The sequence below is a fragment of the Vulpes vulpes genome, chromosome 7 (genome assembly GCF_048418805.1).
Source record: "Vulpes vulpes isolate BD-2025 chromosome 7, VulVul3, whole genome shotgun sequence".
Classification (NCBI taxonomy): domain Eukaryota; kingdom Metazoa; phylum Chordata; class Mammalia; order Carnivora; family Canidae; genus Vulpes; species Vulpes vulpes.
This window is the reverse complement of record NC_132786.1, coordinates 120,822,779-120,835,755: the sequence shown is the minus strand read 5'-3', so window position 1 is coordinate 120,835,755 and position 12,977 is coordinate 120,822,779. Positions and strand designations below refer to the sequence as shown.

At 42.8% G+C, this 12,977-nt stretch overlaps 1 protein-coding gene and 1 pseudogene across 1 annotated transcript in view; both read right to left on the bottom strand.

Annotated features, from left to right (window-relative positions):
- CAPZA2 (capping actin protein of muscle Z-line subunit alpha 2) overlaps positions 1 to 2,579 on the bottom strand; it is a 62,509-nt gene extending 59,930 nt beyond the window's left edge. Inside the window, exon 1 of the mRNA XM_072764855.1 lies at positions 2,417 to 2,579. Within this exon, the coding sequence (XP_072620956.1) occupies positions 2,417 to 2,455 (39 nt within the window). The 5' untranslated portion in view covers positions 2,456 to 2,579. The remainder of the gene's footprint in view (positions 1 to 2,416) is intronic.
- A 7,602-nt stretch (positions 2,580 to 10,181) lies between these two features.
- Positions 10,182 to 10,312, bottom strand: LOC112929912 (small nucleolar RNA SNORA62/SNORA6 family; annotated as a pseudogene).
- Between the last annotated feature and the right edge of the window lie 2,665 nt (positions 10,313 to 12,977).

Below are 12,977 nucleotides of genomic sequence, written 5' to 3'. Positions count from 1 at the left end.
ACAATATTAAAAGTTTATTTTTGAAAATTACAAACAAGGTGGCAGAAAAAGTAACACGATTTAAATATTAGTTTTAAAATACCAAAAATAAATACATAAAAATAAAATACCACCTTTTAAAATTTTATTTGATTCTATACCCAACCTACTCACAAAAGATTAAAAGAACATTTAAATAACTAAAGTGGCAAGTGTGTTAGCATTTCATTTCACCAGTTATCTGAATGTAACCCAGAAGTTTGGTCTTCTTAAATCACTAAATACAGCAATGAAATATATATGAAAATATCAACAAAATAGTCTTAGGAAACAACAAAAACACCAAATTCCTTCAAATTTTCTTTTTTTTTTTAAATTTTATTTATTCATAAGAGACAGAGAGAGAGAGAGGAAGAGACATAGAGGGAGAAGCAGGCTTCCTGCGGGGAGCCCGATGTGGATGGGACTCAATCCCCGGACCCCAGGGTCATGCCCTGGGCCTAAGGCAGATGCTCAACCGCTGAGCCACCCAGGCGCCCCAAATTTGAATTTTCATTCATTTAGTCTTAAACCACCAAGTTGGGAAAGCTTGGAGAATTAAGACACCCTCCTCCCTCCTCTTTATGGAGTTTAGTGCCCTGAGAATGCCAGATAATGAGGAACCTCGTCAATTCATTTGGAGAAAACTTAGCCATTTTTAGGCCTTTACAACACACAGCAGGACTCTATTAACGGCCACACTGAATTCTCTCTCCTCAGCCAGATTCTAGCCACTTAAACTACTAACCACTACTTAAGGACAGCAGAATGGAACCATGACAATCCCTTTAAAGACCTTTAGCACTAACTTTAAAGGTGTGTGCTCGGATCCTGAACATTTTCGGTGGCGAACTCATGGTTATTTAACCTATTATAGCACAAGTGCACACTTCAGAGCAACTTTTGCATATGCAGGGGATCTGCCTGCCAGGTCCGTGAATTAGGGAGAACCACCTTGCAGCTCTCCCCATCTTGTCCTTTTATGATCACTTGCACCAAAGGGCTCAGAGGGAAGGAGGAGGAAAAGGAAGGGAAAGGGAAAGGCAAAGGGAAAGGGAAGGAAAAAGGAAAAAGGAAAGGAAAAAAGGAAAAAGGAGAAAGGGAAAAAGGAAAGGAGAAAGGGAAAAAGGAAAGGAAAGGAAGATTTCCAAAATCGAAGATGAGGTCCACTAATACACATTTACATCAGGAAGGCGACAGGACATTACATTTTGGTGCTAGTTTACATCCCAGGCTATTAAAAAAAAACAAAACAAAAAAACAAAAAACTTGGAGCAGAGCTGCAATTGAAAATCTCCTTAGGCTTTACATTAGGATTTCTTAAACACCCTGAAGTGTGTTTCATCCGCGGCCGTACCGCTTTGGAACTTAAAAAAATAAAAATAAAAATAAAAAAAATAAATAAATAAATAAAGGTGAACACTGTGAAATTAAGGGTGGACGCTTCGAAAACTGTAACTATCTCAATCCACAGATTAGGTCCCGTCACTTCTGAGTTCGAGAAACGTCAAAGTTCTTCCGGGAAAATGCGGAAAATCAGTACGGCCCCCCCTCCCCGTTTCCCCCCTTCCCCCCCTTCCCCCTCTTCCCCGGGGAATGGGCCCTCCTCACAGGGAAAAGAAGGGGGGGGACTCAGAGACCCAGTTTTAGGGCCAGATTCCTTTTTGTTCGAAATCGCTTGAGACTCTTGAGCCGTTCGCGAGGTTTGGAAGCTGGCGCGGCCGCCACTACAGCGGCGCCGGGGCGGCCGGGCCCGGGCGGGCGGCGGGCGGCGGACGGCGGCGCGGAGCGGGGCGCGCGGGGCTCGCGGGGCGCGACTCGGCCGCCTCGCAGCCAACCGCGGAGCCGCACGGCTACAGCGACGGCCGGAAAAGAGAAACGGGAGACGGCGCGGGGGGGGGAGGGGAGAGAGGGAGAGAGGGAGGGAGGGAGAGAGACTTCTACTGGGAAAGGGAAAAAAAAAAAAAAGCGAAAAAAAAAAAAAAAAAAAACGTCGAGAACCAGAAAAGGAAGCGTTTTTGCTTCTGGGAGGAGGGAGGGGGGGGGAGCGAGGGTCGGCCTCCCAGGCGCCTGCCCCCTCAGCCCTCGGCCCTCAGCCCTCGGCCCTCAGCCCGGCGGCAGCCGCCAGCCCAGGCCCCGCGCCCAGGCCGCGACCCGGCGCCCCCGCCGCCCCCGCCGCCCCCGCCGCCGCCGCCGCCGCCGCCTACCAGAGCACACACCCTACACGGCGCGGCGCGGCAGGCAGGCCCGGCGCAGACCTGCCCCCGCGCGCGGCCTCCGTGACTGACAGCGGCAGGCGCTGAGGCGCCGCGGCGGCCGGCGGGCAGGAAGGGCGGCCGAGGGCACCCGCCGAGGCCCCTCCGCGGCCGCCAGCCTCCGCCGCCCGCGCGGCTCCTACCTTCTCCTCATCGGACAGCTGCTCCTCCAGATCCGCCATCTTCCTCCCGGCGACAGACCGCGGCGGCGGCGGCGGCGGCGGCCACCTGACTTCCCCCTCGCGCCGTGCGGTCCTCCGCGCCCCGCGCGCCCCCGCCGAGGGAGAGGCCCGCCGCCCAGGCCGCCGCGCACGCGCCCCGGAAGCCCCGCCTCCTCCTCCTCCTCCCTCTCCCGGCCGGCGCGGCTGTGCGCATGCGCGGGAAGCCGGCCGGCGGCGGGGGGCGGGGCCGAGCGCCGGGGGGCGGGGCCTGCCGCCGCGGGTGAGCATCTGGGCCCCCTTCTGCGGCGGGTACATCCTGAGCCCATCCTGAGCCCATCCTGAGCCCATCCATCCTGAGCCCTCCGTCGTGTTCCCGTCAAGCCCTCGGCTCTGCCAGCCACCCGGGGAAACAGCGGACGAATAGAAGCTTTGCAAGACCATCTGTTTTCTTCAAATCACTAGAAAAACATTCCGTCTTTATTAAAATATGCACGCACAGCCCAGCCCACACTTGGGACCTTGCTCTTGGTAGGCTCAGTCGTGCATTCATTTAAAGAAATGCTAACTGGTCCTTTATCGTGTGCCGGGTTGGTCCCTGCAAATACACAAGGAGGAGGGAAAACCAGAGACCCCTGCTCTCCAGAGGCTCCCTGTCTACTCTGGAAACAAACACTGAGCAGTTGGGGAAGACGCTGTGCTATGGTGGGGGGAGGACAAAGTTGTGTTAGAAGACGTGGATCCTACTCTTCTGAACTTCATGGCGAGGTTGAAATCAGAGAGGCCTGTAAAATTTGAATTTCAGATGAACAGTGAATATCGTTTATGCATAAGTACCTCCCAGGAAGCATTTGAGATGCACTGAGACGGTGTTGGTGGTTTTCAAATTGTATGGGAAACCTTTACTTTGATTTACAAAATCTGAGAAGCTTACTCGTGACATTTCAAGTTCAGCAAAAGAGTGAAAATGTAGTAAAAACTGTGTATGTGAATTAGCTGGGGATCTTGTTAAAATGCAGTTACTGATTCTAGGAGGTCTGCGATGGGGCTGGAGAATCTGCCTTTATAACAAGCTCCCTCACACTTTTTAGCAAGGCCTGTAGAATTCAGATAGGACTTAAGACTTTATAATCGTTATGCTGTACATCTAAAACTAAATCAATGTTGTAGGTCAACTATGTCTCAATTTTAAAAACATTTTTAAAGACTTCATTCAGTCAAGCGCATGAATTCTATAATTTCTTTTAACTGTATCAAGAAGACGGTATTGGGAGATTTTTGAAAGGATTATCAGAAATTATACATAACTGCTGGTTGTGTCACTGTGAAGAGACGCATATAAAGTATCACCAAGATTATGAAGATAGTGTGACTCAAATTATTGCAAAGCATTACCAAATTTGGGTGAGGTTTCTAGAGGAAAAGAGCAGCCTGTTAGTCAAGCAACAGCATCTACTGAGAAACCCAGTGTGTACACATTAATATGAGGTGTTGCTAAGTAAACAGAAACAAACAAAAAACAGAAGAAAGGGGGGAAAAAACCCAGAAGTAGAGTTGATGCAGCAAGTGGTGATGACTAAAACTGATAGTAATCAGTTGGAGAGAGTAATCACCTTCATTAGGTTGTATTTGGTGGAGAGTGCCTAGACTTTAGAGAGAGAGGAAGAAAGATCTCAAAGTGGCAACAACTTAGGATACAGAGTAAGAAGCCTGGATTCTTTTTTTTTTTTTTTTTTTCAAGAGGCCTGGATTCTAATAGCAATTTAGTCGCTTGAGTGCAAACTTGAACAAATATTCAGCCTCATTTTTTCCTCCTGTAAAATGGGTATAGTAATGCTGATAGATAGATACCTTACTTCATGAGGTTGCAGTGAGAAATCGATGAAGCAATGAATGACCTGTCAACTATAGAAGAATGAACATATTATTTATTTACATCTGATGAGGTCCCTGACCAAACCGTGTGGTTTATTCCCTATCGTACCTTCTCTGCACCATTATCCTCAACAACACACCTGCTTTTTCCTTCACGTGTCAGCAAGCATCCCCTTCCTGTTCTCTCCCAGAATGGACTATGAGGTTTTCAATAGCATGGTTTCTGTTTGCTTTCCATCCACAAGAAACAATGATTTGCATACTCTGAACGCTCAGTAAATTACTTAATAGCAGTGTTTTCTAGATGTATAGTGACTTGTGTGAAGGTACTTTCACATGTGTCATTTACATGCAGCAAGATTGATCTTGCTGGGCATGTTTCTAATGTCGTGTTACTGTTCAAAAGTTGTTGACAGCTTCTCATTTCCTACTGAGTGAAGGGATTTGTTGGTTTGTTTTTATAAAGATTTTCTGTATGTATTTGGGAGAGAAAAAATGCACAAGCAGCAGGAGAGGGAGAAGCAGGCTCCCCGCTCAGCAGGGAGCCAGACAGGGTTCCCTCCCAGGACCCTGGGAACATGACCTGAGCTGAAGGCAGACCCTTAACCAACTGAGCCACCCAGGTGCCCCAAAATATACTAGTATTCTTGATAACCAGTTATTTTATCATGAAAAGAAAACAAAATGTTCCTTCCTGGCACAATCCTACCTACTGAGAATTTCTACCCTTTTCTCATTTAATTTCTAAACTTCTTTCTCCTACTTATTAGTGGTATAATCTTTGCCTTCCAAACGAATGGAACCAGAACCTATTGGTTTTTTTTATTATTATTTTATTTTGTCGTGCTTGTTGTTAACTTCCTTGTATGCTTCTTAATCTATTCTCCTGTGGATGTGCTCTCTGTCCTGAACTAATCTTAAACTTCTCCAGGTCAGAAGTTACATAATTTCTTAGAATCACAATCTCAGAATACATCTAGTGCAAAAGCCTCTCATTTTACAGGTAAGTTGAGCCTCAGATAAATTAAAGGACTTGAGGGATGCCCAGGTGGCTCAGGGGTTGAGTGTCTGCCTTTGGCTCAGGGTGTAATCCCAGAGTCCAGGGATCAAGTCCCACATCGGGCTCCCTGCGTGGAGCCTGCTTCTCCCTCTGCCTGTGTCTCTGCCTCTCTCTGTGTCTTTTGTGAATAAATTAATAAAATCTCTTAAAAAAATTAAAGGACTTGATAAAAATTGCACATCCAGCTGATATTGTTTTAGAACCCAAGTGTCCTGATAGCCTCATGTTCCTTTCTTAATACTATTATACATCTACATGTAAATACATATACACATTGTATACATACTCATGTATAAGATATGTATATAACTTGGTCATGTGATGTATCATAAGATGGTAAATATTACTGACTGAGCGCTAAATGGTTGCACTGCATGTCGACGGCTATGACGCCACATGATTTAATCTCTGTATTGCAAAACTACTATCTGTAGTTTAAATGTGTGGCTTACCTCACTTCTGAGAGACCAACTACCAGTGCTAGACAACTAATATTTGGCTGTTTGTTACTGTCTCATGATCAATGAACACAACTGATCTCAAATAGTGTCCTTTGTGGCGGTAGAAAAGTGTCAAATATCATGTATAGTTTTAAATTGTCTTTCTAAATCAAGTAATTGCCTAAACTATTGATTACTTGTAGTCGAGAGTGTCCTACCTACAGTCCACTTCCTCAACTATATTTGAAAAGGCTCAGACAAGTGACACCCTTGGAGAAGCCTGATGTGGATTATCCTAGTGATATCAAGAAATTATCGAAAAAGCTCATTTTTAAACTCTTCCTCTCTCTTGAATACACCATCCTTCATAATTTGGTTCCTCCCAACTTCAACAACCCACCTCTACCCACTGCCCCCAATGCACGTGTCATTGAAACACACTAAGTTACTCACTTAGGCTTCACACTCTCTCATTCCTTTGTTAAAGCAATTTCTGGAATGTTCTTTGCTACCCATCCTTTAAACTTCAGTTTTCCCTTTCTCCCACAAAACTCACACTGAATCCTCTAGCTAAAGCTAATACTTTCTTATTCTAGATTCTCACAGAAAGTTTTCTGTGAATTTTCTCACGTATTCTAGTGGTTAGATATACAGACTTTATAATCAGTAAGTCGTTGGTCCTGATCTTGATTCCAGCTTAGTTAACAGGGCAACTCACTCTGGAAGCTTTGGTTTCTTCATGTATGCATTGAAGATAATAATGGTGCCTGCCTCATAGGGCTGTTGTGAGGATTTAATGAGATACTACAGCCAAAGTGCCTAGCACCAGGCACAGGCAGTAGCAAAGTTCTCAATAAACATTAGCTGTAATCATCATATTATAATATCAATCTTTCCTTGAGGATGTAGCCTATTTCTTAATTGGCTGTCTGACAAATACGGAGTCTAGCACAGAAGTGCTTAAAAAAATCTTTGTTGGGGATCCCTGGGTGGCTCAGTGGTTTAGCGCCTGCCTTTGGCCCAGGGTGTAATCCTGGAGACCCGGGATCGAGTCCCGCATCCGGCTCCCTACAGGGAGCCTGCTTCTCCCTCTGCCTGTGTCACTGCCTCTCTCTCTGGGTCTCTCACGAATAAATCAATAAAATCTTAAAAAAAAAATTTGTTGGAATGCATATTGATTGAATGACTCTTTCATTTCACATCCTTAAATGGGAGCTGAAAAATTCAGCTACCCACCCTTACGGGGTTTAGAGATTCCCCTAAAATGTGGCCCTGGGACTCTAGAACAGGAGAGCAAAAGTTTTCTCCAGCAATCCTCAAACCATAAATACACTCCTACCTCTTACTACTACATATTAAGTCACCAGTGAAACATCCAATTAATTTCCTGCTCTTTAATTTCTCAGTTACTGTAAATTCAAGGCTTCAGCATCTTCACAATGTCTAAAATGATGTACAGGGCATGCGGAGTCTCCAAGGTGATCCTTTAGGGTGAGGCAAGGAAACACTACAACTTGTATTTATTCCATTTACTTATTTGAATTATTATTACAAAATATGTGAGATACAAAAACAACAACAGCAGCAAAAACACAGTCTACTCCTTCCAGATCCCATTCATTTTCCTTCTTCCCATGGGTAATCAGTAACCTGAATCTAATGTTCATCATTCCATATATTTCATATATGTTTGTTCTTTTTCGGTAGAGGATTGTTTCTTTTTCATTTTTTTATCCACTTTTTTAATCCACTTAATCTGATACCTAGTTCAGAAAGTATTTATGGAATGAACTGATGCGTATGGTTTCTTTGCATAGTCTTGAAAACAGTATAGATAGAGAATACTAGACAAATTAATTTGCCACTTTGAAAAATCTCCCTGTGGGGGTGCCTGGTTGCTTAGTCAAAAGAGCATGCGACTCTTGATCTTGGGGTCGTGAATTGAGCCCCATGTTGGGAGTAGGGATTACTAAAAAAAAATAAACTAAAATTTTAAAAAAATCTTCCTATATGGCAAACATAAATTGTGGGGCATGTGTGAAAAATTAAGTCAGACTCCACATAGAAAGGTAAAGCAACAGAATGAGTAGATTTGCTGGTAGTAAAAAGATAGATCTAATATCTTTGATTTAAAAAAAAAAGACTTTATTTATTTATTTTGAGGGAGAGTATGTATGTGCAGAAGCAAAGAAAGGGCAGAGGGAGAGAGAGAGAATCTTAAGCAAGCTCCATGCTGAGCGCAGACTCCTCCTTGGGGCTCAATCTCACAACCCTGAGATCATGCCCTGAGCCAAAATCAAGAGTTGGATGCTTAATTAATTAGGCCATCAGGTGCCCCTAATAACTTTGATTTTTTTTTGCCCTTAATGTCCTCTTATTTGGACCCAATAATAGCAGCATAGCAGTATAGCAGAAAGGTAAGTCATTAGTGTTCTCTCAGGCCGTACCAACCTACAATAAAATTGTGTTTTTCTATCTCAGGTGAATTCAGAGAATTGCAGGAGTACCTGCCCAAATTACTTCCTCTTGGTTCTTTGGGAGTGCCACAGTGATTCGTATACATTTAGAGGTACTTACCCTCTTCCTCTGCCTTTTGACCCTGGCCTTTATCACCTCTGCTGCTCCCTATGTCATCAGCCCTCTCCCAATGTAGCTCTGATGTCTTTCCTCCCCATAAGGGACTCCCCTCGTGGGCCATATGGCTTAGTGATCATGTCTCCTCATTGTCTTCTGGTGACTTTAGCTGCATCCATTGCAGGTGGGGCTGGATGATCCCCAGCCACTGTCCCAGGCTGTGTGGTGGGGACTCGCTTTTCTTCAGTTTTCTCCCGTGAGCTTCTTCTGCTGGATAGAGCCATGGCAGACACTGTAAATGCTTTGGCCAAATCCCCTTGGGTCACTTTGACTATTTCTGTGCTTCAGCACTTTTTGCCTCTGCTTCACAGAACCTGCAATTATTCCTTGGAAGACTGCTCATGTGCTCCTGGGGCTGCCTGGCTAGCAAGCGCAGAGCTGGGAGTTTAGGTCTGGTGGAGCAGCTCTTAACCAATGACTGTCAAATGAAGAGTACAAAAGCCCAGCTTCCTAGCCTCAGAGCAGAACAACTCTGAGGTATAATTTATATTCCAGATTTCCCCTGCGGGAGAAAGCCAATATCAGCTTGCCTTTTCCCCTTTCCCAGGAGTGACTGAGGTATTATGAAAAGTTATCAGATTAGAAACATGAGAACAGCAATAGAATAGAAAGTGGGTTTTGTACGTGAGAGCACTTAGGGTTTCCAGATTGCAGGTGGGAGCCAGTTATCAAATTTGGAATGCCTTATCAGAGTTAGAATAGCCTTGAGGGTGAGTCCCCAAATATTGATTTGGATGGACTTTAATCTGCTCTTGCTTCATAGGATTAGCCCTGGGAATAGAGTAGGGCTGATTTTGTGGGTGATTTGAAATGTGGAGAGAAATAGAGCAAAGCCAGGACCTCACTGGAATTGGGTTTGACACTGTGTGAAGCAGAGAGATGAAGGAGAGAGAATGTTAAACCACAGGACATGATCCATGTCCTAAAGTAACCTATATTCTGGTTGTAAAAGGCTCTTTATATATATATATAAAAGACAAACCTACAAAGCAATATGTGATAAGTGCAAAATAAAAGGATAAATGAGACATGTTTTATTTATATGTATAAGATTGGATGTAAAACATATTGAAACAATGGGTGGGAGGAGGAAATATAGGCTTCTAAATTCTACTCTTATGTGTTTCATAATCTGCTACACTGCCTATTTCATGACTGAAGTGTGAATTTAAGGCATATTGTAATGTTAAACTATTCATATTTATTTTCAACCTAAATCTTAATACTTTCAGAGGAAAATCCAGATTCCAAAGATAAGGGCACATGTGGCTGTCTCTATGAGTCTATATACCACCTGCTTCAAAGATGAGTTGGCTCATTTTAGAACAGTTTCATAATTTCACAATATTTGACACAGTAAACCAAAGTAAGAGATTGATATATAATAGAACATATTAGAATAGACATTCCAAGTGATATTGAAGCAAGGGATGTCTGCATCTTGGGGAAAGTAATTTCCTTTTGTAAGAAAGCATATTTTCAGTCTAACATGTCTGTACTTCAAACTATGGGGGAAATAGCTGTATGATTTCTGCCAATTAGCGAAATCATCCTGGGCCTCAGTTTCATCATTCATTAAAAAGGACGACCTTATGGGATATAAGAAAGAGTCTTGGCTTAAAATATGCAGATTTCAGCTCTTTTTTCACTTAAAAAGTCCATTGAAGATGAAATGGATGAAGGGGATTAAGAGTACACTTATCATGATGAGCACTGAGTAAGTGTAGAATTTTTTTTTTCTACTTGTAGCAAGAATTACTATCAAACTCCACTCATTGGGCCAGAGACCCTTGTGGTGTTAGCGAAAAGACTTGCTCCTCATGTAGCACACTACCTACACTTGTGAGTTCATCGGCCAGCCAAGTAAGCGTAGAATTTTATATCACTATATTGTATACCTGAAACTACATAACATTGTATAAAAAGTATAATGGTCCTGGATAAGTCTCTTAACATGTTCACCCAATTCAAAGACTTACTATGAAATTTCTATGAAATAATGTAGGAAAGGGGCTTTATCAAAGAAAAAGTGCTGGATGAATGTAAAGAATCATCATTAAAATACATTATGCCTTGTGACATGAGCAACCTGTCATTCACCTTTCTTCTGGTTGTGTCTCTAGTATCCTCGAGTCCAGTAATGCATGAACAGTTCAAAACATTTATTGTGCTTCTATCATACATCGGTATTCTACTAGTTGGAGATGTAGCAGTGAACAAAGCAGACATGGTTTCTGCCTCACTAATTACTTAGAGGAGAAACAGATAGCAAACAAATAATAACTCAAATAACTGTGTAATTACAATTGTGCTAAATGCAATGAAGGAAACACACAGAGTGATTTGAGTGTATAGGTTTGGAGATAGTTCTCAATGGGTCCTTCATGTTTTTGCATTTCTTGCAAGCCGACTGACTACCCTTTGTTCTGGACTATCTTTCTAAGGGAAGTTTGTATAGCAAACAACCTTGGAAGATAATGTCTTCCTCCAGAGCAAAGCCTAGGCATGCTTACTTCCCACTCTAAAAGATTTGAATTTCCCTAAACTCAAGGTTCTTATCCTGTAATGCACCCCATTACCCAAGCAAGCTTCCATCTGGATCCATCTGTGTTGCCAGATGAGACTTGGGCATAAGAGAAACTAATGCAAATATGCTGATGTTCTTGGTGCTTGATGTGCCTTGAGTAATAAAGCTCTTTGCCTTTGAGTGAGAGGTCTTGTGTTTTCTGCCAGCATCTATGAAGCTGTAGCAGGCTAGCTCGTTAGCCTGAAAGTAGAGCAGAATCACAGACCAGTGGGATTGACATGTAAGCCTCTAGTCTAACCTCTCTCCAATTCATTTTTAAAATAAATTTTATTTTACTATGAAATATTTCAAATATGCAGACAAGAATATTGAACGTGTGCATATTCACAGCCCAGCTTTTTCAAATGCTAACTTAGCATTGTATCCTATTTACTTTAGCTCTGATATTTATGAATAAAGCATTACTTAGACAATTGAGGTTCCCTGTGTCTTCCTCCCTCATCTCACTCCCCTCCATCCCGCCCTCCCCAAGGTAAGGTAAACAATCACAAATTCAGTGTGGATTATTCTGTGCTGCATATTTCTTCTATATAATATCTTAATATTTTAACAACAGTTTGTATGTAAATGGATATACAAGGTGATTAAGAACTTTGATGCTTGAGCACATATTTCACTTGTGTAAGGACAGGATAATATTGTCAGTGATAGATGAAGGCTTCTGGGAGATCAACTGAACTGTCTCAGGATTATAATCTGGCTTCAGCATTTCTGTGAAATTACAAGTGCTCTGTCAGAGGAAGTCAGGGGCCAAGTCCATGAGGGAGTCCCAGGAAACACTAGGCCACCATAATTGGTACCACAACGTGGACCAGGTTTGAGACCTCTGAGGAATAAATAAGGGAGGTGGGTGGGCTTCTTTGTATGTTCTGGTCCTGAGCTCACAATGGCCAACCTCCTGCTTTTAGGATTGGGTTGAAGCAGTGTACTTCTGTGGGATGAGATGGATGTCCTCAGATGGTCCAAGCAGATGGTCTTTGGCCTAGGCCTGGAGGAGGCAGCAGGAACTGCTGTGCATCATCAAAGCAAGCCAAATACAGACCCACATCTGATCCAGGCTGACCGTGGCATTCAGCCCTCAGAAAACAGCAGGCATCTTTATCCTGAAGGCCCTTAACTTGTCCTATTTCTCAAGGCATACAGTTCTCCAATCTGAACATGCTCTTTGTCAAGGGCATAAGTACCATCTCGGTGTCTTCTCGGTGTCAAGGGCATAAGTACCATCTCGGTGTCTTCTTTTCTCCTTGCTCTGTGTTGAATCTGCTTGAGATTTTGTGTCAGATCTCCTATTTTCTGTAGCCAAGGACTTCCTCTTTTTATATTTACTCTTGTATTTATAGTACACATGGTCCAGAAGCTTCCTAAGAAAAGGTATCCAAGAGATAAATTCTTGCAATTGTACATATCTGAAAATATCATTATTTGACGTTCAGTGTTTGACTGATAGTTTGGTTGTGTATAGAATTCTAGATTGGAATTCATTTTCACTTAGAATTTTGAAGACATTGTGCCATTGTCTCTAGACTTGTGTGTGTATGTGACCTTTTCTTTGTCCTCAGTGTTCTGAAATGACACAATAAGGTGACTTTTATGGGTCTATCTTCATTTGTATTAGTGGGCCTGTGGGTTCTTCCAATCTGGAAAATGATGTCCTCCAGTTCTGAGAAACTAGTTAAATTATTTCATTAATGATTTTCATGTTTCCACTTTCCTGCACTTTCTTTCTGCAACTCCAGTTATTTGTATAATCTACTTCCTAGACTGGCGCTCTATTTAAAAAAATTTTTTTTCTTTCCTATATTTTACATATCTTTTCATTTTTGTATGATTTTTCAGATAACAGCTCTGACTTACCTAACTACTGAGTTATTTTATTTTATTTGTTATGTGCTCATGTTTATGAGTGTTTGGCTAACTAGCTGAGTTTTACTTTAGGAATATCTGACTGGT